We start from the raw sequence: 26,867 nt of genomic DNA, 5'->3' as shown, positions 1-26,867 counted from the left end.
TGAGTTTATATAGGTAGCTCTGCTTAAACGCGTCTCTCTCTCTCCATCCATCTCTGTCTTCACTCTCTCCCTCTCTTCATATCCCCTGTAGGTTCGGGCCCAAGCGAGTTCCTGCCGGGGATTTGGCTCTTCAGGAGTTGATTCCCCCCGTGACTTTGTCGGCATGAGGCGACCGCGCGGAGCGTCAAGGGCTCCACCGGGCCCCAAGGCGCCGCCCCAGCACCACCGTAGCAGCCAAACCACCGGTGCTCGGCATGGCCTGCATGAAGAAGGTCCTGCCGGACCTCATGTTGCGCACGGGGTACAGCGTCGTCCGGGAGAACGGACAGAGGAAGATCGGACCACCGCCCGACTGGCAGGGGCCCCGTCCCGCCCGTGGCTGCGAGGTGTTTCTGGGGAGGATCCCGCGCGACCTCTACGAGGATGAGCTGGTGCCCGTGCTGGAGATGGTGGGGAATCTCTACCAGCTCCGCCTCATGATGGAGTTTAGCGGAGAGAACCGCGGCTATGCGTTCGCTACCTACGCCACGCGCGCCAAAGCCATGGATGCCGTCAAGAAACTCGATAAATTCGAGATCCGTCCCGGATGCCGCATTGGAGTCCACTTCAGCGTGGACAATCGCTGCCTCTTAATTGGGGGCCTGCCAAAGGACAAGAAGCGAGCGGAGGTGATGATGGCGATGAGCGGTGCCACGGAGGGCGTGGTGGACGCCAAGATGAGCGTCTGTCGCTGGGACAAAATCCTCAACCGAGGCTACGCGTTCATCGAGTACGGGAGCCATCACGCGGCCGCCATGGCCCGGAAGAAGCTCCTTCGAATCAACTTGCAGCTATGGGGCCGGACCATCAAGGTGGACTGGGCCATCTCGGAGTGGGTGGCTGCGGCCGCGGCGGTGGAGATGGAGGCGGCGGTGCCAGACCTGCTGCAGCCGGAGTGCACGGGCACCGGCAAAGCCGCACAAAGCCAATTTGGGGGCTGGGGGGCACGCATGCAACTGTGGTGGGTACCTCTCCACCTGCGGCCCATGCCCATTGCTCTCGAGGCGCTGCCGGAGGCGGCCATGCTGTCGTGGGAGGTGCGGCTGCGGATGCTGTGCCGGACCGCCGGCGTCAGCTACCCAATATTCGAGCTGCACGCTTACTCGGAGCCCGGGATACCCGTGGGCCTCCTCTATAAGATGTCGATTCCCGGGGTGGGAGAAGGCGCCGGCATCTTCCCCAAATTTCTGAGCTCCAGCGAGGAGGGAGCACGGGAGGTGGCGTGTCAGCTCGCCTACAACATCCTCAGCAATGCGAATCCCCCGCCTCCGGCCACGCCCTCTCGTGGAACCTTCGAGCAGGTTACACGAGAGGGCGTGGCCAGAGGCGTGGCTAGGCCCCGCCTCTAGCCACGCCCTCTCGTGGAACCCTTCGAGCAGGTGACCGGAGTAACTCAGCTAGCCCCACCTGTTGCCCTTGCCCCAGATGTGCCTCCTTCCCTGATTGGTTGTTACCTCTGTGGCCGTACCCCTGAAGCCCTTGCCAGGCCAGCAGGTGTCACCCTGTCAAGTCAGCAGGTGTCACCCTGTGATGTCAGCAGGTGTCACCGTGTGATGTCAGCAGGTGTCACCCTGTCATGTCAGCAGGAGTCACCCTGTGATGTCAGCAGGTGTCACCCTGTGATGTCAGCAGGTGTTACCCTGTGATGTCAGCAGGTGTCACCCTGTGATGTCAGCAGGTGTCACCCTGTGATGTCAGCAGGTGTCACCCTGTGATGTCAGCAGGTGTTACCCCTGTCATTGCACTTTAATGAAAACCGACAACAGAATCCTTGAAGAAAAAACTAATTCAGGTGTTTGACATGTCAACGCCATTTCGTTTTGAAAATGTAGCGGAGAAAAATATATATTGTTCACATCGCATTCTGTTTTGTCAATAATCTCTGTAACGTGTGCCTGCTCTGCAAGCCATACATTAACCCCTTTCTTTCTCAATTTAATTCCCAGCATGCAATTCTCCAAGCCTCAGATTTTATAACATATTTCGCACAACTTTAATCCTGGTAAATATATTATTTTCTTTAAAAACACAAGCATTATATTTAGTCTATTGCATTTCTAAAGTCTTCTAAGTAAAAATATAAATTGTATTAAACCAATGTTAGATCATCGCTATGATAAATATATTTCTACCCTACAACATACAAATCTACATTGTGCTAATGTTTCAATTCTACTTTTATTAACTTACAAATATATATAGTCTAGGACACATTTTCAAAGGAATATTTGCATGTACCCAGACAATATTTGCACGTGCCCACATAAAAAAACTTGCAGACTGCATACGTAGCTACGACAACAGAATCCTTGAAAAAACGAACTCAGGTGTTTGACATGTCAATGCCATTTCGTTTTGAAAATGTAGGGGAGAAAAATATATTGTTCACATCGCATTCTGATGTCAAAACATTTGATTCTTTATAAAATTGAAAAACCCTTGAACAACTTTGCTGCACATGGAGATGTCCGTGCACCGCCTCGTTTCCACAGCCTCTATCCCGGTGCCATTTGTATTTCATGCACATACCGCTGTTAAGAGTTTGATGTTTTATTGATTTTCAATTTTGGTGTTTTTTTGCTGTAATGTTTTTTTGTTACTTTTTTAGTGGAAATAAAGTCCTGAAAAGTCTCTTCCTCTCTCTCTCTCCACTCTCTCGGCCGAGTCTCTGCCACTTTTGGTTCTGAGTGTCGCATGCTTGGGATCCTTCTTTCCCTCCTCTGTGGATTTAATTTGATTTGCTGATTAACATGTCAACATATTTCAGACTTTTTCCTAATCATTACCAACGTTTCCATGGCCATGCACTTTAGAGTAACTTATTACCTTTTAACACAGCATCATAATATAATTTTCCTGGATCATCGCCTTCATAGCTTTGATCAATCACCAATGGTTTACTGGTTCGTTTTTGTATTTACTTATGCCACCGTCTTTCCCCGTGGGACCATGTGGCGTGAAGTTGTGTCGCACATAAACAGAATCGGTGCACATCACGATTTTCCGTACTCGACTGTCAGTTGCCATCCCCGGGGCGATGTGCACATTTGTCGACTCGGCGAATCGATTTGATTTCGGGGCCCCGTTGGGTCGCCCCTTTTGTGCTTTTGCGTGAGCCGGATTTCAACGCAATTCCCGATCCGCTGTGGTGCCACGGTCTCGGAGCAACTCTGCCATCGCCTCGACTCCCCCGTGCCCCCCCACACCGAGCACGCACCTGCAGCTCACGCACGTAGCGTTCTGGCGGGGGATTGCCCGGCACGACGGGTTTTCATCCGAAGGGTCTCTGGGATGAAAGTCCCGCGGTTTCCCGGCGCCAGGAGAATGGCCGACCCTCGCGGAGCGAGTCACATTGCGGCGCCCCTGAGTTGGCTTCAAATTGTTTGGGCGCGCGAAGTTTCGCCGGGTCGGCGGCGACGAGTCGCACGCGACGCTCTCCGCCTTCTCGAGCCGCTCGCGGAATCCGTGCGACGCCGGCGAGCGCCGCTACGAGGCGGCGATAGGCAAAGTTCCCTTTCGTCTTCGTCCCTCCGACTCTCACGGCGTCCGCGCGACGCCGTGAGCACGGCCGCGAGGTACGTGATGGGGCGTGCGAGCATTTGCGGACTTGGGTAGCGGTAGGCCTAGGGTCGGCTCGTAGAATATTCCCTCCGGGCGTTTGCACATTCATCAAGTCTGCAAAGACACCAGAGTACACACACGGGAGAGAAACCCTTCAAGTGCACTGTGTGTGGGAAGGCATTTTCACAGTCAACTGTTCTTAAAAAACACCAGAGAACACACACAGGAGAGAAACCATTCAAGTGCACTGTGTGTGGTAAGGCATTTTCACTGTCATCTGCTCTTAAAAAACACCAGAGAACACACACAGGAGAGAAACCCTTCAGGTGCATTTTGTGCGGGGTGATGTTTGCACGGTCATCAAATCTTCAAGTACACGAGAGAACACACACGGGAGAGAAACCCTTCAGGTGCACTGTGTGTGGGAAGGCGTTTGCACATTCATCAAGTCTGCAAAGACACCAGAGTACACACACGGGAGAGAAACCCTTCAAGTGCACTGTGTGTGGGAAGGCATTTTCACAGTCAACTGTTCTTAAAAAACACCAGAGAACACACACAGGAGAGAAACCATTCAAGTGCACTGTGTGTGGGAAGGCATTTTCACTGTCATCTGCTCTTAAAAAAACACCAGAGACACACAGGAGAGAAACCCTTCAGGTGCATTTTGTGCGGGATGGTGTTTGCACGGTCACCACATCTTAAAGTACACGAGAGAACACACACGGGAGAGAAACCCTTCAAGTGCACTCTGTGCGGGAAGGCGTTTTCACAGTCACCACATCTTAAAGTACACCAGAGAACACACACGGGAGAGAAACCCTTGAGGTGCGCTCTGTGTGGGATGATGTTTTCACAGTCATCACATCTTAAAGTACACCAGAGAACACAAACAGGAGAGAAACCCTTCAGGTGCACTCTGCAGGAAGGCGTTTGCACATTCATAAAATCTTCAAGTACACCAGAGAACACGGAAGCATCTGAAGATCCACAAGGAGTGGAGTCTGAAATCAGCTTGTGAAAGTCAAAGTGCCGCAATGAGCCCATCCCTCATGAAACACGAACCGGAAGAAAATCCCAGCTTGGACACTTTTAAAGGTATCGAGGTGAAATATGAAGAGGTGATGGTGAAGAGGGAAGAGGTGATGGTGAAGAGCGAAAAAGTGAAGGTGAAATGTGAAGAAGTGAAGGTGAAGAGCGAAGAAGTGAAGGTGAAATGTGAAGATGAAGATTCAACTCCAAAATGGGACCTTCACATAAATGGAGGCAACGTGAAGCAGGAGGAGAATTCTGACTGAGGCAGAGCGAGGCAACTCCCAGCAGTTTGTGGAGGTGTGGGTGGACTTGCTCCTAGACAATACAAAGTCAAGTGGAGACCCGGTAGATGTGTAAGCCAGAGACAATGTCGCTACAATAGATGCACCTTTGTCACAAACCTTTAATGACAAGAATGTGAAGTTGAACACTCAGCTCCTAGGTTCAACCTGCAGAGTAAGAGCGGCCAGTCTTTGTGGACCTGTGGGTTGGGTCAATCTCTCACCAGGAGCGAGAGCCAATAAGCTCTCAAGCATCCACGATGTTCTCATGATAATTGCTTTTACGCTTTGCTCGCTTAACCGCCTCAGCAACTCGGAGTTTCGTGTCTCGTCTGAAACGCTCGAGGAGCATCCCCAAGTAGCAGCTGCCCCTGTGTGGCATACGGTGGTGGCCCTGCACCAGCCTGCATGTGGACAAGAGCCTGTCAGTAGGGGGCGATGATTGATGCGTCATCTCAGTTGTGTAGTTTGTAGGCAATCTTGATTCGAAGCTTTCGTGACTGCAGGAATCCACATTTTTGAGTTCTTTCGGTAAAGTCACCACGTGAGTAGAAATATAACAGACCACGGCGTTTAGATCACAACACAAGCAATCGTCATCAGGTGGGACAACCACAGCAAGAGAAACTGCTGAAGTAGTAGGCGCCTACTCCAGCAGTTCCTTCTTCTTGCTGCTGTGCTTGTCCCACCTGATGATGATTGCTTGTGTTGCCATCGAAACGCTGTGATTTATTATTTGTAGCGTAATGTTTTAAATTTGCTACATTTTGACCCAGACGCCAGCATGCAATGGCCTACTTGTTTTGAATGACGCAACAATGGTACGTTGTACATACACTGTTAAGCAGACGGTGCGTATTTGTAAAATTACTTCTTGTTAATACGATGTAACGTGATGCAGTCAATTTCGCTGCAGTAATTCAATGTTGTTAATATGCCCGTCAATGATTTAGAATGAATACTTGTCTGATTGTGCGTGTGCATGTAACATTTTGTCTGAGGGTCAAACATTGAATAAGTGATGGTAGGACAAAGTGCGTGTGTGTTTTGGAAGTAACCTGTACAGAGAACTCGGGTGAGACCCGTTGTTCTTGTGATACAGGTCAAAGGGTACTTTTGTGTTTCACGAAGCGTCTGCCTCTGGAGCAACTCATTGTCTTTGAAATAGGTAGCACGCTCGGATCATTCATCAGTTACAAGGCATACCACTTGAAAGTTACACGTATAGGAGGAGGTACATTCTCTACAACACAAATTGTAGTTTTGTCTTACGTGTTGACGTAGATTTTGTCTAGCTGGGACTAGAAATGCTCCTTGCTGATTCACGTCTGGATGTTCGTAACCATCGGTTGAGGCAAACCCCACTGCTGTTGTTGAGACGCTGTACACCAATAAGGGTCCAACACATTGACGGCCTTCAGGCCAGGAAAGTCACAAAATTTGCACTCGAAGGACGCATTCACGCAAGTACCCCATGCTCCGTTTTTGAAGTTTTAAAATTAAACATCTTTGAATTGTGTTGTGTTTTGAATTAGATGATTTTATTTCCTCATTAAAAGCTTGTATCAATTTACATCTGGAAGACTTCATTGAAAAGGACATTTCGTGTGAATTTTCTCTCGTCATTAAGTAGATGGCCTTGCCGGGGGTTTGGTTCAATGTGGACACAAACAGGGTACACACACAGTGTATACACACAGTGTACACAGTGTACACACACACAGTGGCACACAGTGACACAGTGACACAGTGTGCACACGCAGTGTACACACTGTGTCACAGTGTACACACAGTGACACAGTGTGTAAACTGTGTGTGTGTACACTGTGTGTACACACACACAGTGTACACACTCAGTGACACACAGTGACACAACAACAACCGCCATTCGCCACTAAGTGGCGGTGACCTCACCACGACGCTTGTGCCAGGCACAGTGACACACACACAGTGACACAGTGACACACAGTGACACACAGTGTATACCCATAGTGTACACACACGCAGTGTACACACACAGTGACACACAGTGTACACACACAGTGTACACACACACAGTGTACACACACAGTGACAGTGACACAGTGACACACACAGTGACACAGTGACAGTGTACACACACAGTGTACACACAGTGACACAGTGACATACACAGTGACACTGTGACATAACAACCGCCATTCGCCACTAAGTGGCGGTGATGTCACCACGACGCTTGTGCCAGGCACAGTGACACACACACAGTGACACAGTGACACACACAGCGACACACAGTGACACACAGTGACACACACAGTGTATACACACAGTGTACACACACAGTGTACACACAGTGTATACACACGCAGTGTATACACAGTGACACACAGTGTACACACACACAGTGTACACACACAATGTATATACGTACACACAGTGTACATACACACACTGTACACACACAGTGTACACACACAGTGACACACACAGTGACACAGTGTACACACACATAGTGTACACACACACACAGTGTACACACAGTGTATACACAATAATGTCCACGTTGCTGAGCCCACGCACCCAAGGGAGGGAGCAATGGAAAATGAATCTAAATCAACTTAAACTCCACCTCTGTGACATCACCACTCTGCATTACCTCATCGGCGTGAAACGCCAGGGGGAGGTGTACCTCGCTAGTGACATCTGTCACCAAGGTATTCACCCCAACCCCGTCCACCGCGCTCTTGAGCATGACGTCACCTCCGATTGGGTCACTGCCGATATCGTTCCAGTGGCAATCCTTATTTGGGCAAAGCTACGCCCAGTGCTCTGGTTCTATTGGGTAAATTCTAGATTTAAAGCTTTCGTGACTGCTAGGATCCATACTCTTTGGTTCTATTGGGTAAAGTCACGTAGGTGAAAATAAAATAATAAAATTAACAAAAATCACTACGTTTCGGCCACAACACAAGCGGCCTTCATCAGGTGAAGGGACGAGGCTGTCTGGAGGACAGCGCTGGAGTGGAAGAAGCCACGCTTAGATCACGACCTTTAAGCTGTGTGAGAAGAAAAAGACCACGCGCCTTGACAAAGGAATTAGCATATAATTTAGCATTGAAATGGCTCAATGAAATAGCTAAGTTAAAGTATACACATCCGCAGAGGTACCCCTTGACAAAGGAATTAGCATAGAATTTAGCATTGAAATAACTGAGTGATTAGCTTGTAACTGGTCACAGAAATAGCTATGTTAAAGTCAGAGCATATACATTCACCGAGGCACCTAGTACTCATCACGCCCAGTGACTGGCGGCTCATTAACATAATGTATCCGTTAAAGTCGTCGCGAGTTTATTGCGACGGGTTCAGCGCCCATGCCCCCATCCCTCGACACATGTGCTGGCCTATTAACATAATTTATTCAGTTGGAGAGCCGCTCTTGGGAGGGAAGTGACGTCATACTACTTCCTGCTGTCGCGAGGTAACAGGAAGTTGCCGTGTGCGCGCTTGCACTGAAATCTCGAGGTGAGAAATTCTCATCGTGGTGGTGGTCGTTGTGGTTGTTGTGGTGGTGGTTGTGGTGGTGGTTGTTGTTGTTGTTTACCAAGGTAGAGCCTCGCTCTCTCTCTCAGGGATGTCAGTTGAGTAGCAGTGAGCATGGGAATCGATGTCCAGGTTGGAACTTTACAACGTGGGGCCTAGCCACGCGGGGCCTTGCCTCCTGCCCTCGCCTGATTGCATTCACTTTAATTATCTCGCTTAAGTTTAATTTGTCTTCACCCAGCTCGCCACTTTGTAACTTTGTTTTATTGTCAATATTCACGCAGTTTTTATTTTCTTTTGTCACCAGGCCAAGCCCGCTTGAGCTGCTATACCGCTCTTGTTATCAGAAGCGACCTGCCCACAACAACACAAGGTGAGGCTTTGTCAACGTGTGTGAATGTTTTGACTTTAAACTTTGGTGACTGCAGGAATTAATATTCTTGGTTCTTTTGGTAAAGTCACGTAGATAGAAAATAAAATAAAAATAACTGATAATAATTTTTCTTTTTTACAATGAAGCAAAAAACCCCACAACGTTTCTATGGCAACATTAATGTTGAAGATGCGAGGGCTTACAGGAATATTTATGACATTTGCCCTCTCATTGCGTGCCATGACAGTGCTGTTTGCACAGTCACACATAGTCACTGTAAGATGTTTTTCTTGGTCGTGTTGTTGTTTTGTTGCTTGTTGTGGTTGCACCCGATTCGAGAGCCGAATGGCTCACGGGACTATAACCAAAATAAATCAAACTGAAAATCAAAAAAACTGAAACCGCGTGATGAATTTGGGAAAGTTTTTCACTGCATCTCCAAATATATATAAAAGGCAAAGTTGTGATTGTGTGTGTTGTCTGTTCAAAATGTTTAGCGTACTTCCCGACATGCAACAAACTGGAAATTTGCCATGTGGGTACTTTCCAGACTGTACACCATGCAAACATTATACAAATACACTTTTGTGTTTTTGTTGGGGGGGGGGGGGGGGAGAGCTCAATAATGTATAGATTTTTTGGACGGCAAGTGAGCTGTGACGTCAAATCTGTCACGTGACCCTCGCATGTGGAAGCGTAACGCATTGTATTGTAGTGGTTAGCGTTGTCTGTCTGTGTGTGTGTCTGTGTGTGTCTGTGTGTGTGTCTGTGTGTGTGTGTGTCTGTGTGTGTGTGTCTGTGTGTGTGTGTCTGTGTGTGTGTGGAAGAGTAACGCATTGTAGTGTAGCGGTTAGCGCTACGCCGCGCTACGAACCCGGCGACCCGAGTTCGATTCCCGCTCACGGCCACCACCGGCGACGATTATTTGAACCGCTTCTGGGCCTCCCCTAGGTCGACTCAGCCTCAAACGAGTAACTGTTGTTGTGTGAACATCGCCACTGGGGAGACAAAGGCGGCCGGACGTGGTGGATCCAAGTCCCGGGCGAAGCCGGGTAGTACAGCTAGTCATGAATACATGAATGAATATAGACGTGTAAGTCACGTGTGACTGTTTATATTCATTCCTCCATGGCTCGATACTGACGTGTAGATGGTGTGGATATTCTTATTTGCTGTCTGCAGCTGACGCTGGTCTGATGGAGCAAAGGCAGTCAGCACAGCAGCTCGGTACGGCAAGTCAACAATGCGACCAGCGTGCATACAGCACGGATCGGACTGGAAAATTGACACGGCACCAGAGAACTCGCACAGGAGAGAAACCCTTCAAGTGCACTGTGTGTGGGAAGACATTTTCAGATTTATCGACTCTTAAAAAACACCAGAGAACACACACGGGAGAGAAACCCTTCAAGTGCAGTGTGTGTGGGAAGGCATTTTCACGGTCATCTGCTCTTAAAACACACCAGAGAACACACACGGGAGAGAAATCCTTCTTGTGCAGTGTTTGTGGGAAGACATTTTCTGATTCATCTGCTTTTAAAACACACCAGAGAACACACACGGGAGAGAAACCCTTCAAGTGCACTGTGTGTGGGAAGACATTTTCAGATTCATCTACTCTTAAAAAACACCACAGAACACACACGGGAGAGAAACCCTTCAAGTGCAGTGTGTGTGGGAAGGCATTTTCACGGTCATCTGTTCTTAAAAAACACCAGAAAACACACACGGGAGAGAAACCCTTCAAGTGCAGTGTGTGTGGGAAGGCATTTTCACAGTCATCTGGTCTTAAATCACACCAGAGAACACACACGGGAGAGAAACCCTTCAAGTGCAGTGTGTGTGTGAAGGCATTTTCACAGTCATCTACTCTTAAAACACACCAGACAACACACACAGGAGAGAAATCCTTCTTGTGCAGTGTGTGTGGGAAGACATTTTCTGATTCATCTGCTTTTAAAACACACCAGAGAACACACACGGGAGAGAAACCCTTCAGGTGCAGTGTGTGTGGGAAGACATTTTCAGATTCATCTACTCTTAAAAAACACCACAGAACACACACGGGAGAGAAACCCTTCAAGTGCAGTGTGTGTGGGAAGGCATTTTCACGGTCATCTGTTCTTAAAAAACACCAGAAAACACACACGGGAGAGAAACCCTTCAAGTGCAGTGTGTGTGTGAAGGCATTTTCACAGTCATCTGGTCTTAAATCACACCAGAGAACACACACGGGAGAGAAACCCTTCAAGTGCAGTGTGTGTGGGAAGACATTTTCTGATTCATCTGCTCTTAAAACACACCAGAGAACACACACGGGAGAGAAACCCTTCAGGTGCACTGTGTGTGGGAAGACATTTTCAGATTCATCTACTCTTAAAAAACACCACAGAACACACACGGGAGAGAAACCCTTCAAGTGCAGTGTGTGTGGGAAGGCATTTTCACGGTCATCTGCTCTTAAAAAACACCAGAAAACACACACGGGAGAGAAACCCTTCAAATGCAGTGTGTGTGGGAAGGCATTTTCACAGTCATCTGGTCTTAAATCACACCGGAGAACACACACGGGAGAGAAACCCTTCAAGTGCAGTGTGTGTGGGAAGGCATTTTCACAGTCATCTGCTCTTAAAAAACACCAGAGTACACACGGGAGAGAAACCCTTCAAGTGCAGTGTGTGCGGGAAGGCATTTGCACATTCATCAAATCTTCAAGTACACCAGAGAACACAGAAGCATCAGAAGATCCACAAGGAGTGGCGTCTGAAATCAGCTTGTGAAAGTCAAAGTGCCGCAATGAGCCCATCCCTCATGAAACACGAACCGGAAGAAAATCCCAGCTTGGACATTTTTAAAGGTATCGAGGTGAAATGTGAAGAGGTGATGGTGAAATGTGAAGAAGTGATGGTGAAGAGTGAAGAAGTGATGGTGAAGAGTGAAGAAGTGATGGTGAAGAGCGAAGAAGTGATGGTGAAATGTGAAGAAGTGATGGTGAAGAGTGAAGAAGTGAAGGTGAAATGTGAAGAAGTGATGGTGAAGAGCGAAGAAGTGAAGGTAAAATGTGAAGATGAAGATTCAACTCCAAAATGGGACCTTCACATCGATGGAGGCAACGTGAAGCAGGAGGAGAATTCTGACTGTGAGGCAGAGCGAGGCAACTCCCAGCAGTTTGTGCAAGTGGAGGTGTGGGTGGACTTCCTAGACAATACAAAGTCAAGTGGAGACCCGGTAGATGTGTAAGCCAGAGACGATGTCGCTACAATAGATGCACCTTTGTCACAGGCCTTTAATAAAAAGAATGTGAAGTTGAACACTCAATTCCTAGGTTCAACCTGCAGAGTAAGAGCGAGCGGCCAGTCTTTGTGGACCTGTGGGTTGGGTCAATCTCTGACCAGGAGCGAGAGCCAATAAGCTCCCAAGCATTCACGATGTTCTAATGATAATTGCTTTTACATGGTGCTTGCTTAATCGCCTCGGCAACTCGGAGTTTCGTATCTCGTCTGAGACGCTCGAAGAGCATCCCCAAGTAGCAGCTGCCCCTGTGTGGCACAAGGTGGTGGCCCTGCACCGGCCTGCATGTGGACAAGAGCCTGTCAGTAGGGGGCGATGATTGATGCATCATCTCAGTTGTGTAGTTTGTCGGCAATCTTGATTCGAAGCTTTTGTGACCGCAGGAATCCACACTCTCTAGTTATTTCGGTAAAGTCACCACGTGGGCAGAAACATAACAGATCACGGCGTTTAGATCACAACACAAGCAATCGCCATCAGGTGGGACAACCACAGCAAAAAGAAGACGCTGAAGTAGACGCCTACTTCAGCAGTTTTGTCTTCTTGCTGCTGTGGTTGTCTCACCTGATGACGATTGCTTGTGTTGCGATCTAAACTCTGTGATCTATTATTTGTAGCTAATGTTTATAATTTGCTACATTTTGACCCAGACGCCAGCATGCAATGGCCTACTCGTTTTGAGTGACACTACAATAGTACGTTGTACATACACTGTTAAGCAGGCGGTGCGTATTTTTAAAATAGCTTCTTAATACGATGTAACCTGATGCAGTATATTTCACTGCAGTAATTAAATTTTGTTCATATGCCTGTCAATAATTACGAATGAATACTTGTCTGTGCGTATTTTAAATGTTATTATTTTATAAGGTGATGTTAATATCGAAAACTGACACATAACTGGCATGCCATAAATAGGAAATTAACTCTGCTTATTTGAATCAATGTATTCGTATATGTTGATAAACTTTTCAAGCAGATTGTCTCTAACGGCGACTACAGGGACCACCTGATTGTTTAAAAATGTCTTTGATTATAACTATGATTGCCTACAATTCGTCATGTGTAGCTTATTTAGACTATAATTTATTCACTACCCAAAATGAATTTACTTGAAAACATAGAGCTGATATTTGTAAGCAATGTCTTTTTTATTTATACGTTTGAAAAAAAATATTTGCATAAATTGAACGTGTTCAGATACAAGGTGAATTCACAAGGCTTTGTTAAAAATCCAATATTTCAGAATTTTGCCTTAACGGAGAATATTTTTTTAAATGTTGGTAAAAATAAAGATTCAGAAATATATATTGTGCCGTGTCTACAATTTTACTGTAAAGTGGAATTGGTAAAAAAAATTGATGGTTCAATGAGCCACTCCGTCTACGGGAAAGCTACCCATACGGATGTTTACCTGAAACCGGATTCCAACCACCATCCATCCCAGAATTCCCTCATCAAGACTCTGCACCATAGAGCCCAATACATATCCGACCAGGAACACATAGCCAGTGAACTCAAGCACGTACATCACGCTCTTAAGGCTAATGGTTACTCCGACTACAATCCGCAAAGCTATCACTCCAACCATGAAGAAGGACCCTCTTGAGGAGCCTTTCAAAACCATCACTTTGCCCTACATTGCGGGGATCACAAAAAAGATCTCCAAAATCTTGAGTAAACACAAGATCCAGGTCCGATTCAACACATTACATAAAATCCGTGATCTGGTTCCGTCTGTAAAAGATGTGATTCCGGACATACAGTACCCTGGCGTCTACAAACTAAGTTGCCTCTGTGGTAGTAGTTACATTGGAGAAACCAAACGACATGTCTCGGACCTCATTCGTGAACAGAATGCAGACCTAAAACACGGTAGGACCAACACCTCAGCCGTGGCAGATCACTGTTATAATTCAGTAGGCTCACATGACATTGACTTCTCCAAGACAGAGGTTCTTTGTAAGCTATCTGGCTACCATGAGAGATTCGTTCATGAGGCTATCCACATATACACAGAGACAATTGCAACCGGGAAGATGCATTCTGGCTTAGCAATCATTGGAAAGATTTGATAAACCATTTCGGGTCTTAATTGTTGTTCACGCTTACAGTGGCTTTCAGACCGCATTCCATTATTTTCGTCTCCCCCCTCCTCTATTCCGAACATAGATGGACTAGTCCTTCTAAATAAACTGTCAAATCGCTCTCTGTGGTGCTAACGTTAAAAAAACCCGCCACTTTTTTTCAAAATTTCTTGCTGTGGGTTTCACACCTGATGATTGCTCGTGTTGCAGTCGAAACGTCGTGAGAATTTTATTGTTTTATATTTTTATTATTTTATTGTTTCCCTTCTACGTGGTGGTGACTTTACCGAAAGAACCAAGAATATGAATTCCTCGCAGTCACGAAAGCTTTAAATCAAAATGTATTTTTACTTTGTTAACATCTTTCACTTTCGCACGCCGCTAATTTTTTGCGACAAGAGGTTTCATTATCACAGGTTACACATGCAGTGGGCCCAAGATGAGGCGAGACGGTTCGCTGGAGGCAACACGTTTATTCAACAAGGGAACCACAACACAGAGGGGTGACGACCCCTCACAGCCGATAACCTCAGGAGGCAGTCCCTCCACACTATGGTGCCCTTACTCTGGTTCTAGCGCATACCCTACACTGGTTATGTCTGAACCCGACCCTAGCCAGGGTCACTGGGCTCTTCGCTTCAGGGTATTCAGGGTCTTCAGGGTAGCGCTCAAGAGTCTTCTTCAGAGCTTCAGGTGGACGAGGACCGCCAAACCCGTTCAGGGGTCCGGCTTTTATCCCCGTTCCAGGGTCTCTCCGCCCCTGGCCAAGCCTTCTGGAACTCTCTAGGGGGCCCTGGAACATCCCCCAGCCCCCCCCCCCCCCTCTTGGGGTCTGGGGGCCCTGTTCGTCCCACCTGGTCTGTACACCACCCCCTGTTGACGCATGTCCGCTATTACAGGTCAGCTCCCGTGGTAATACGCAGCCCAACATGGCGCTACATCATCCCCCCCCCCCCCTTGTAGCATCCAGGCGTCTGCTACGTTCACAGGAAGCCCTAGACGCATGCACGAATATGCTCAAGGTGCCATGTCATACGTTCGAGCGTATGGATGTCCCCGACTTATTTATTATCTTTACATGTAATCCAACTTGGCCTCAGATAAAACAAAAAAAGTAATAACTTTCATTCGGCCAGACACCCAGCCGTCGATACGACTTCACAGCCAGGGTGTTCAGACAAAAGCAAGTCAAATTCATCGAGAGCATTCACCGAGAGTCGTGTTTTTTGGAGAAACAAGATGCTGGATGTACTCAATTGAGTGGCAGAAACGAGGACTTCCACATCATAGGGGTTTCCCCTTTTTTTCTGGCAACAAAACTGAAACCTTTTGGTGTCCTCTGGTCGAGCACCAATTGGGTCGAGGCTCTCAAGAAAGCCGTCCCTTGGTGTGGACCAATCGGTTTCAAGGACAATGCCACATATATTATCATAGTGTGTGTTTTGTTTGCATTTTGACTGCAGGTATTGTGGTTAATGCAGTAGACATGAATCCTTGTAAAAAGGTTTCAGTTTTGTTGCCAGAAAAAAGGAGAAAAACCCCTATTATATTTTGGTACTGGCAAAGGAGGTCTAATGATGTAGATGACTTGCCCACGCTCATATTTTAATCCGGCTGAAAGAAAAAAATCATCCAATCCAAATCGATGTTATATCTGCCGAGTTTCCAAATCCAGAGGAAGACCCAAAATCTGTTTGCAGTAGTGACCGCAAATATGATTCATGGACCATGTGGAAACCTTAATGTCAATGCAGCAGCATGTATGAAGGGGACATAGAGAGCAGCAAGAAATATCCGAGACAATTTAGTAAAGACACACAAACTGGAGATGATGGATATCCTCGCTATAGAAGGTGAGCTCCAGCAGACGGTGGATACACAGCAAGACTGAAGATTAGAGGCAACGCAGAAATCGAAATGGACAACAGGTGGGTTGTTCCGTATTCTCCACTTCTTTCTAAAATGTTTCAGGCGTAGATGTGTTGACCACACTCCACCTCCTCCAGTCAGTGTGTGTATCATGGTGTGTGTGTCAGTGTGTGTGTCAGTGTGTGTGTGTGTCAGTGTGTCTGAGTGTGTGTGTGTCAGTGTGTGTTTAACTCTCTGCTTTATTGACCTGGTCAAGGCCTATGATACCATCAGTAGGCCTGGGCTCTGGGTTGTTCTTCGTGCTTTTGGAGTACCTGACCCTCTGCTCACGAGCATTAAGGACCTTCATGATGGTGAGCGGGCCCGGGTAAAACTACGTGGCTGGGAGTCAGAGCCATTCCCTGTACACCTTGGGGTGCGACAGAGATGTACTCTGGCTCCCACATTATTTAACATCTATTTTGACCACGTAGTTCTTGAAGCCTTCAATAGCTGTACTGGGGGAATCTCCATATGGTACAGATATAATGGGAGGCTGATCGATGCCCGGGTGCGGTCAAGGGATGGCTCCCTATTGCTCAACCACGTTATGTATGCTGATGATTTGGTAATGGCTGCTCAGTCAGAGGAGGAGTTGGAGATGCTGCTGCTGAGACTGGAGCGTGCCACTAAGAGGTGGGGCCTTACCATCAGCCCCACCAAAACTAAGCACCTGCCTGGGTATGACTGGCTCCAGTTTAACAGCAGAGGTCTCACTCCGAATCAGTCGAGCGGCAATATCTTTTCATTGGTTGCGTAACGCTGTGTGGAAGCTACCTGGTCTGTCGCTCCGCACTAAGCTTCAGGTCTTCTTGGCCACGGTCATTCCCTCCCTTCTCTACGCTTGCGAAACGTGGACCCCCCCTAATGGAACATCTTCGCCAGTTAGAAACATTTAGTCTGGCCTGCCTACGATCCATCCTGGGTTTAACCAGACTGGATTGTGTGAGTTCACAAATCCTTGAAAGATCTGGGCAAGGTCCCATCAGTGAGCTTCTCCGGCGGGCAAGGCTGCGATGGCTGGGTCATGTAGCCCGCATGCCCAGCCACCGCATGCCGAAACAGCTTTTATTCGGCCGAATTGAGGGGGCTAGGCGGGCGCGGCACGGGCTAGAGAAGAGATGGAGTGATGTGGTACAGGAGGACGTGGAGCTGAGTGGACTTGCCGATGACTGGTACCAGCGGTGTCAAGATCGGCCTCTGTGGAGGAGGCTCGTGAAGGATGCTACTGGGCAGTTGGAGGCAGTCGCCCTCCAACAACGGAGGGCGGAGGAGCGACGCTCAGAAAAACGAGCGGACCGCCGGGTGGCTAAAGCACAGCAGGTTGGCACAGTAGGGGGCACAGGTGGTGCATCAGCCAGTCATCTCAGTCAGTCGACCCGTGGCACCTGGGTCTGCCCCATGACCTCCTGCCAGCGGGCGTTCGACACTTCACGTGGCCTCAGGGTGCGCATAGCCTGGCACAAGCGTCGTGGTGACGTCATCGCCACTTAGTGGCGAATGGCGGTTGTTGTTGTCAGTGTGTGTGTCAGTGTGTGTGTGTCAGTGTGTGTCTGAGTGACTGAGTGTATGAGTGAGTGACTGAGTGACTGTCTGAGTGAGTGACTGAGTGTCTGAGTACGTGTCTGAGTGACTGAGTGTCTGAGTGACTGAGTGTCTGAGTGAGTGTCTGAGTGAGTGACTGAGTGAGTGACTGAGTGTCTGAGTGAGTGACTGAGCGAGTGACTGAGTGAGTGTCTGATTGAGTAACTGAGTGATTGAGTGTCCGAGCGAGCGAGTGAACCACTCCCAACGCCCTCACCCGCTGCCCTGGAGTCTCCTCACCCTCCTCCTCACCACCCTACACCTCACCACCCAGCCCCTCCTCACCACCCTACACCTCACCACCCAGCCCCTCCTCACCACCCTACACCTCATCTCCTCCTCCTCACCCTGCATCTCCCCTCCAGCTGGTGTATCTCAGCCATGATGTCGTCTATCTGCTTGAGAATCCAGCACTCCTCCACCCTCTTGAGACTCGCCACCCTCTCCTCCACCTCCTCCTCGTCGCCCGACTTACAGTCGCCATCATCGGCTGCACTGCATGATCTCCGTAGTCCCCTCCTCCTCGTCCTCTTCTTCTTCCTCCTCCTCCTCGTCTTCCTCTCCTCCTCCTCCTCCTCGTTCTCCTCCTCCTCGTTGTCCGCCACCTCCTCATCGTCTCGTGCTCTGTCGACGCTCGGCTGCAGGCGGCTGGCGCGAAACTTCAGCAGCAGCCTGCGGACGCCCCCCGTAGACTCCACCACCTCCTTCTCCTTGTCGTCCCTCCGCTCCTTCACCTCGTCACCCTCCACCACCACCTCCCCCTCCTTCTCCTCCTTGCCCCTCCGCTCCTTCACCTCGTCACCCTCCACCACCACCTCCCCCTCCTCCTCCTCATCGTCTCTCCGCTCCTTCACCTCATCACCCTCCACCACCTCCTCCTCCTCCTCGTCCCTCCGCTCCTTCACCTCGTCACCCTCCACCACCACCTCCCCCTCCTCCTCCTCGCCCCTCCGCTCCTTCGCCTCGTCACCCTCCACCACCTCCTCCGGCGATGAAGACGATGACGACGATGCGTCCGAGAACGACCAACAGCTGGACGACGAAGACAACGCTCTCTGCTGCCGGTATTGTTGCTGAATTTGTCTCCGTCGCTGCCGCTGCTTCTCCAGGGCGCGACCCCGGCGCCTCTCGGTGGGCGGCGGCGGCTCAGCCAGCGGCCGCGGCATCAGCGAGCAGAAGTGGAACGTCGCCCCACGCGGGGCCGAGCGCCGCTTGCCCGCGACCGCCGCCGCCGCCGGCAGCGGCGGCGGAGGAGGAGGCGGAGGAGCGCGGCAGGTAGAGGAGCCCGGGCAGGGATCGGGATTCGGTCCCACCGGGCAATCCGCCGCCGCCTCCCGCCGCTTGCTTAGCGGCGACCGCCCGGCCAAAACCTCCTCCTCCTCCTCTTCCTCCTCCGCCTTCATCGCCGCCTCGGCCTCCTCTTCCCCTCTTCCTCCTCCTCTCGCTCCGCCTCCTCCGCCCCTCCTGCTGCTCCCCCTCCTGCCCATGCCCTGCCACCAAAAGTCGAAGTGTCTCTTCCGCGCCGCACGCGGTCCAACCGCGGCCTCCCTGCGTCTCTCCGCCTCCTCCTCCTCCGCCTCCTCCTTGCCCGCCGCCTCGTCGGCACCGAGCGCCGGCCCCGACTCTCCGCCGCCGTCTCCGCGCTCCGGGGCGACCCTCGGGCTGATTCCCGGCGTCGGCCGGGCGCCGCTGCTGACGCCGCCGCGGGAGCTCTCCTGGGGGGGCGCCGCCGCCGCCGGAGTCTCCCGGCGGCGGCGCCCCCCCTCGAGAGCCCGGAACGTCACGGGGCGACGAAGACGACGGCCGCGGCGGGGAGGCCCCGGCGCGGGCCCCGGCCCCCCGGCGTCGTCGCCGAGCGGGCGAGCGACCTTGGAGGGCGCCGCGTGGGACTCGGCTCCTCCTCCTCCGGCGTCGTCCGTGGAGCGCTTGGGCACCCGGATGGGCCGGGAGGAGCGAGCCCTCGCGGAGGGGGCGGCCGTGGCCATGGCCGGGGTCGGGGCCGGGGCCCGGGCTGGGGGAGGCCGTCTGGGAGGCCGCTGGTGAGGGGGGAGGGCCAGAGGAGAGGGAGGAGACGCGGGATCAGATTCCAGCATTCAGCGCGCAAACATCCCGGTAGCGGTGGTGTTATTAGTGGTAGCGGTGGTGGTCAGTGATTGTAGTGATGTTGGTAATGGTGGTGGTAGTGATGGTAGTGTACGGTAGTAGTGGTGGTGGTGGTATTGGTGGTGGTAGTGATGGTAGTGTATGGTAGTAGTGGTGGTGGTGGTATTGGTGGTGGTAGTGATGGTAGTGTATGGTAGTAGTGGTGGTGGTGCTGGTAATGGTGGAAGTGGCGGTAGAAGTGGTGGTGGTGATGGTGCTAGTGGTGGTGGTAGTAGTGGTGGTGTAATGGTGGTGGTAGCGTTGCTGGTAGTAGTGGTGGTAATGGTGGTGGTAGTGATGGTAGTGTATGGTAGTAGTGGTGGTAATGGTGGAAGTGGTGGTGGTGCTAGTGGTGGTGGTAGTAGTGGTGGTGTAATGGTGGTGGTAGTGACACCCGAGATTGTATACAGGTTAAGGGGGGGGGGAGAGACAAGAAGGGCCGTGGGGGGGGGCTAAGTTAAGCCGCCTTCTGTTATGCTGCAGGGGGTTGGGGGGGGACGGAGAGATGGCCGTGTGCAGGTTGAAGAGCGTTACACACATGAACCAGAGGCAAGAGGCAGTAGTTAAGCTGACAAACTGGTTGCCTTGCAGAGCATACTGCTGTAAACTATAAGGCTGCTAAAGTTTAACTTGGGTTTAACTTTATTTTTTTTACCTCCGCGACTTTACCGAAAAAAATCCAAAGAGTATGAATCCTTGCACATCACGAAAGCTTCAAATCTAGCGCCTGACATCGTGTTAGTTTGGCACCGATGTTCGTGCTGATTTTTTAAACTAGATCAATAAAACATTGATTACATAATAAAGTATAAAAGCTTTCGTGACTGCATAAAATTACTCATTGTTTTTTTCGGTAAAGTCACGTATGTAGACATTTTATTGTAGAAATACAATAAAATTATATTAAAAAACCAATGAGTAACATTGATTACAGCCCCAGCTCAGTTTTTTTTTTCCCCATCAATGAAACAGCCCCTGGAGTGAGAGCACCTTCCAGGGTATAAACCAACACTGCCGCACATCTGTCCAAGAGCTGTGTAAAAAAACAATTGAGTTGAAAACAATGTCAAGCCGACAGGGAAAGGGGCTCCTGGCAACTGTGACCACCAGCCAGGTCGATGTGTTGGTAATGAGAATGTGCAATTTGTTTTATCCTTGGAAACACGGACTATGAATAAAACGAGATATTCTTAGTTCTTTCGGTAAAGTCTCGTTGAAGGGAAACAATAAAATAATAAAATATATATAAAACAATAAAAATTCTCACGACGTTTCGACCATAACACAAACGGTCGTCATCAGGTCGAAACGTCGTAATAATTTTTATTGTTTTATATACATTTTATTATTTTATTGTTCCCCTTCAACGTGGTGACTTTACCGAAAGAGCGAAGAATATGAATTACTGCAGTCACGAAAGCTTCACATCAAAATTCAAAACGAGATACTCGCAGAGTTTACGCTTCTGAATGTGCACTTGTTCAAGCGATTCACTCGGTCTAAGAGGCAGACGCACGGTAAATTATTGGGCGGCACTTTGTAAGCTCCTAAGGTAGACAAAGCGAGCTTGAACACGACGCGCTCGAGTGAAGTCTTTGAGCGACGCATAGTTCATAGTTCATTTATTTGGTATAGCCCTGTGAGCCATTCGGCTCTTGAATCGGGTGCAACCGCAACAAACAAAAAACATGAACAAGAAAACATCTTAAAGTGACTTTGTGTTGACTGCGCAAACAGAAAATACAGGAAAAAAATATCAAAATATTCCTGAAATAGCACCGTACACCAACGCTGTGTGCAAAAATCCCAGTGGGATGCAAGTCAAATAACAACCACAACCACAAGACAACTAAGATTAAAGCCATCAGTCTAACTCCGTACTACAATAAACAAAAACATGGCCAAAACAAAAAAAACTTTTCGAAATCACCAAAATAAAAGCCATAAATTCAATGTAACAGTGATCATAGGGACTGTGACCGAATTTTTTACAATAAACTACATAAATAAATTAGAACACCAAAATCTAGAGCCATAATTTAGGCCACTGAATAGCAGTGGCAGCTAGGGTTGTACAACTCCTCTAGAGCACATTGACACGCGTGCATTGCAAATAATTCAAGTTTAAAACACGCAGCAAAGATTCGTTACAAAAGCCTAGCGGCAGCCTTCAGGCATCCTTTGGAAGCTTGCTAACCCACAACATAACCTAGAGACCATCTTCCAGGTCTCTATGGAGACCATCGCATGACAGCGGCATCTGTAGCCGGCCAAAGTGCCGCCTCGGCCGGCTGGGCAATCTATCCGAGACCGGTGACACTCCCGGAATAGGCCTCAAAACGGCACTCACCAGCGCAACGCTGCGTAGGTGTCTGGGGAGGGGGTCTTGAGCTATATTCTCCTTCGTGGTGAGGTTACAAACAAAACAATGTCCTCGTGTGGTCGTGGTGTAGGAGGAGATTCGACGTTCCGTGCCTCGAATCACGGGCAGGCGACTCGGCGGGGCTGTTATCACGTGAGGCCTTAGCAGGGCGTTTTTATAAACCGTAGTGCGGATAGGCGAACACGCAGTGCGAGCGAGGCTCAGATTCTGTAGAATTGATAAACACTGCCCACAGACTCAGCACTGCCCATAGACTCAACACTGCCCATAGACTCAGCACTGCCAATAGACTCAACACTGCCCATAGACTCAACACTGCCCATAGACTCAACACTGCACCATAGACTCAACACTGCACCATAATAGACTCAGCACTGCCCATAGACTCAACACTGCCTGTAGACTCAACACTGCCCGCAGACTCAACACTGCCCGTAGACTCAACATTGCCCATATACTCAACACTGCACCATAGACTCAACACTGCCCGTAGACTCAACACTGCCCATAGACTCAACACTGCCCATAGACTCAACACTGCCCATAGACTCAACACTGCCCCATAGACTCACCACTGTGATCTCTACATTGGGTCAAACTTAACATCTCTTAATGTTTGACGGCTTGTGCACCAGATCTTATTTATTCACGATGTACTTACAAAAAATTCCGCAGACTACCTACTGGATCTCCTCTCTGTTTCAAAGAACAAATTTGACCTCAGGTCTTCGCTCATTTACCAGCTTCACATTCCCTATTGCCGTACAAAAACTGGAGGAAGGGCCTTTGCTATTCATGACCCCAGGGTCTGGAATGCTATTGCCAATAAACTGCAACTTGAATCAGTACCTATGAGATCTTCACTCAAAACTGCTCTAGAGGAGTTGTACACCCCTAGCGGCCACTGCTATTCAGTGGCCTAAAATATGGCTCTAGATTTTGGTGTTATAATTTATTTATGTAGTTTATTGTAAAAAAAATTCGGTCACACTCCCTATGATCACTGTTACATTGCATTTATGGCTTTTATTTTGGTGATTTCGAAAAGTTTTTTTTGGTTTAGGCCATGTTAATGTTTATTGTAGTACGGAGTTAGACTGATGGCCTTAATCTTAGTTATCTACATAATGACACCTTGCCGATATTAACTATGTTAACCTATTTGTATTTTTTATTTTTAAATTATATCTTAAAGCTATTTTATATTCGATATTTATTAAATTTTATATACTTCAGCCCCTTGGTGTTAGACTTTTAACCCTTATTATTATAGTAAGACTTGTTTAAAACTTATTTAAGATTTTAGATTCCTATATGTTGAATGTATGCACCATCCTGCCAAAGTAAATTCCGTGTCGGTGTGAACTTTCATGGCGCATAAAACCCTTTCTGATTCTATTGTGGTTGTTGTTGTTATTTGACTTGCATCCCACTGGGATTTTTGCACACAGAGTTGGTGTACGGTGCTATTTCAGGAATATTTTGATATTTTTATCCTGTATTTTCTGTTTGCACAGTCACATAATCATTTTAAGATGTTTTCTTGTTCATGTTTTTTGTATGTTGCGGTTGCACCCGATTCAAGAGCCGAATGGCTCACAGGGCTATACCAAATAAATGAACAAATGAACTAAAATGAACTAATATCGAAATGAACATTAACATAATTTATTCAAACTCTAATTTATTTATTACGGAGAAGCTCATTGTGGGAGGAGCGTGTCCCGTTCCCCGGAAGTGACGTCATGTCACCTGCTGCCGCGTGACGTCACGAGGTAACAGGAAGCTATCGCTTCCTGCACTGAAATCCGAGGTGAGAAATTCTCATTGCGATTGTGGTTGTTGTGGTGGTTGTTGTTGTTGTTTACCAAGGTAGAGCCTCGCTCTCTCTCGTAGGGATGTCAGTTGAGTAGCAGCGAGCATGGGAATCGATGTCCAGGTTGGAACTTTACAACGCAGGGCCTAGCCACGCGGGGCCTTGCCTCCTGCCCTCGCCTGATTGCGTTTACTTTAATTATCTCTCTTAAGTTTAATTTGTCTTCACCCGGCTCGCCACTTTGTAACTTTGTTTTATTGTAAATATTCATGCAGTTTTTATTTTTTTCACCAGGCCAAGCCCGCTTGAGCTGCTATACCGCTCTTGTTATCAGAAGCGACCTGCCCACAACAACACAAGGTGAGGCTTTGTCAACGTGTGTGAATGTTTTGACTTAAAACTTTGGTGACTGCAGGAATTAATATTGTTGGTTCTTTCGGTAAAGTCACGTAGATAGAAAATTAAATATAACAATAAAATAAATGAATAATTCCAAATAAAGAAAAGCAACTCACGTCGTTTTGATCGCAAAACAAGTAGTCTTTATTTAATGTAATTGTATTATCTGTTATTGTTATTTTCTATCTACGTAACTTTACCGAAAGAAACAAGAATACGTGTGTCAATGTCTATCGGTCAAAGACGCTAAACGGAGTGACGCGCAAACTCCAAATCTACAGCAGGCGTCAGGGTCGGGATCGAACCCACGACTTCCTGTATACCAGGTGAGGTAGTTAACATCTCACCACGGAGAGAGACACGCAAACTCCAGTTAGCCTCGGCTGTGTTCGCTTATCCTCAATTAATTACTTGGTGGAGTTAGGAAGCATTCATGCCAAGCAGATGAAGGTGGCCAGGCATGATTCTAGACACGCCACCGCCTGATTACCCAGTGACAGTGTACAGTTTGTGTTTGCAGTAACGTCTATTAACTCTGTTGAACACGGAGGTTATAGCGTAACAATAGTTTATTTTTGTTTTCCTCTGGAACTCTTTGTAAGAAAGGAAACAGGAAGTTAACACAGCACACACATTCAGCTGAAGTCGGAACTGTTCATCCCAGCATTTAAGGACATCTGAGCCTGGATTCACACCTCTAAGTTGCGATTGAACGTTAATTTATGCATTTCTGCATAACACAAATAGTATTATTTTAAACACCCTTTGCTATGTCAGCTGAATTTAGCTCTCATAAATATTCCTTTTGAAGCCAGACAGCTGAAATTGTGTGCTCGGAGTTTTGGGTGAACATTCATTTTGAAGATACGAGGGCTTCCAGACATGTTTATAACCATTTGCCCTCTCATTGTGTGCCATTACAGCCCGTGTGATGAAGTTGGGACACTTTTCCACTATATCATGAATATATGACTAAGTATAGACATGTAAGTCACGTGTTACTGTGTATATATGCTTTCCTCTGTGCATCGATACTGACGTGTAGATGGTGTGGATATTCTTTTTTTTTATGTCTGCAGCTGACGCTTCCTCTGCAGAATTGGTCTGATGGAGCAAAGCCACTCAGCGCAGCTCGGTACGACAAGTCAACAATGCGACCAGCGTGCATACAGCACGGACCGGACTGGAAATCTGACACGGCACGAGAGAAGTCACACAGGAGAGAAACCCTTCAAATGTACTGTGCGTAACAAGGCATTTGCATGGCCATCAGTTTTTCAGAACCACCAGAGAACACACACGGGAGAGAAACCCTTCAGGTGCACGATGTGCGGGATGGCGTTTACACAGTCATGTAATCTTGTAACACACCAGAGAACACACACGGGAGAGAAACCCTTCAAGTGCAGTGTGTGTGGGAAGGCATTTTCATGATCATCTGCTCTTAAAAAACACCAGAGAACACACACAGGAGAGAAACCCTTCAAGTGTACTCTGTGCGGCAAGGCGTTTTCAAATTCATGTCATCTTGTAACACACCAGAGAACACACACGGGAAAGAAACCCTTCAAGTGCAGTGTGTGTGGGAAGGCATTTGCACAGTCATCTGCTCTTGTAGAACACCAGAGAACACACACGGGAGAGAAACCCTTCAAGTGCAGTGTGTGCGTGAAGGCATTTGCACATTCATCTGCGCTTGTAAAACACCAGAGAACACACACGGGAGAGAAACCCTTCAGGTGCACAATGTGCGGGATGGCGTTTACACAGTCATATAATCTCGTAATACACCAGAGAACACACACGGGAGAGAAACCCTTCAAGTGCAGTGTTTGTGGGAAGGCGTTTTCATGGTCATCTACTCTTAAAACACACCAGAGAACACACACGGGAGAGAAACCTTTCAGGTGCACTCTGTGCGGGAAGGCGTTTGCACGTTCATCAAATCTTGAAGTACACCAGAGAACACACACAGGAGAGAAACCCTTCAAGTGCAGTGTGTGCGGGAAGGCATTTGCACGTTCATCAACTCTTCAAGTACACCAGAGAACACAGCATCAGAAGATCCACAAGGAGTGTAGTCTGAAATCAGCTTGTGAAAGTCAAAGTGCCACAATAAGCCCATCCCTCATGAAACATGAACCGGAAGAAAATCCCAGCTTGGACACTTTTAAAGGTATCGAGGTGAAATATGAAGAGGTGATGGTGAAATGTGAAGAGGTGATGGTGAAATGTGAAGAAGTGATGAGCGAAGAAGTGATGGTAAAATGTGAAGATGAAGGTTCAACTCCAAAATGGGACCTTCACATTGTAAAGCAGGAGGAGAATTCTGACTGAGGCAGAGCGAGGCAACTCCCAGCAGTTTGTGGAAGTGGAGGTGTGGGTGGACTTGCTCCTAGACAATACAAAGTCAAGTGGAGACTCGGCAGATGTGTAAGCTTGATAT

The 26,867-nt window shown here is 48.3% G+C and overlaps 1 protein-coding gene across 1 annotated transcript; it reads right to left on the bottom strand.

Annotated features, from left to right (window-relative positions):
* Positions 1–505: 505 nt before the first annotated feature.
* LOC142913316 (uncharacterized) lies at positions 506–22,359 on the bottom strand. Its single transcript, XM_076060849.1, has 3 exons — positions 22,174–22,359; positions 18,587–19,717; positions 506–520 (listed from the first exon to the last, which is right to left on the bottom strand). Exons 2-3 carry the CDS (start codon positions 19,664–19,666, stop codon positions 506–508), a joined length of 1,095 nt encoding a protein of 364 aa, XP_075916964.1. The 5' UTR covers positions 19,667–19,717; positions 22,174–22,359.
* Positions 22,360–26,867: the final 4,508 nt, after the last annotated feature.

The sequence above is a fragment of the Petromyzon marinus genome, unplaced genomic scaffold, assembly GCF_048934315.1.
Source record: "Petromyzon marinus isolate PM22_M1 ecotype Great Lakes invasive population unplaced genomic scaffold, UKy_Petmar_22M1.pri1.0 PM_G_Scaffold_24, whole genome shotgun sequence".
In the NCBI taxonomy this organism is placed as follows: domain Eukaryota; kingdom Metazoa; phylum Chordata; class Hyperoartia; order Petromyzontiformes; family Petromyzontidae; genus Petromyzon; species Petromyzon marinus.
This window is presented reverse-complemented; position numbering and strand designations above follow the sequence as displayed.

Bases quoted from the DNA above. Each gene is read 5' to 3' on its own strand.
- LOC142913316 (XM_076060849.1), bottom strand. From the start codon at position 19,666: ATGGCCACGGCCGCCCCCTCCGCGAGGGCTCGCTCCTCCCGGCCCATC.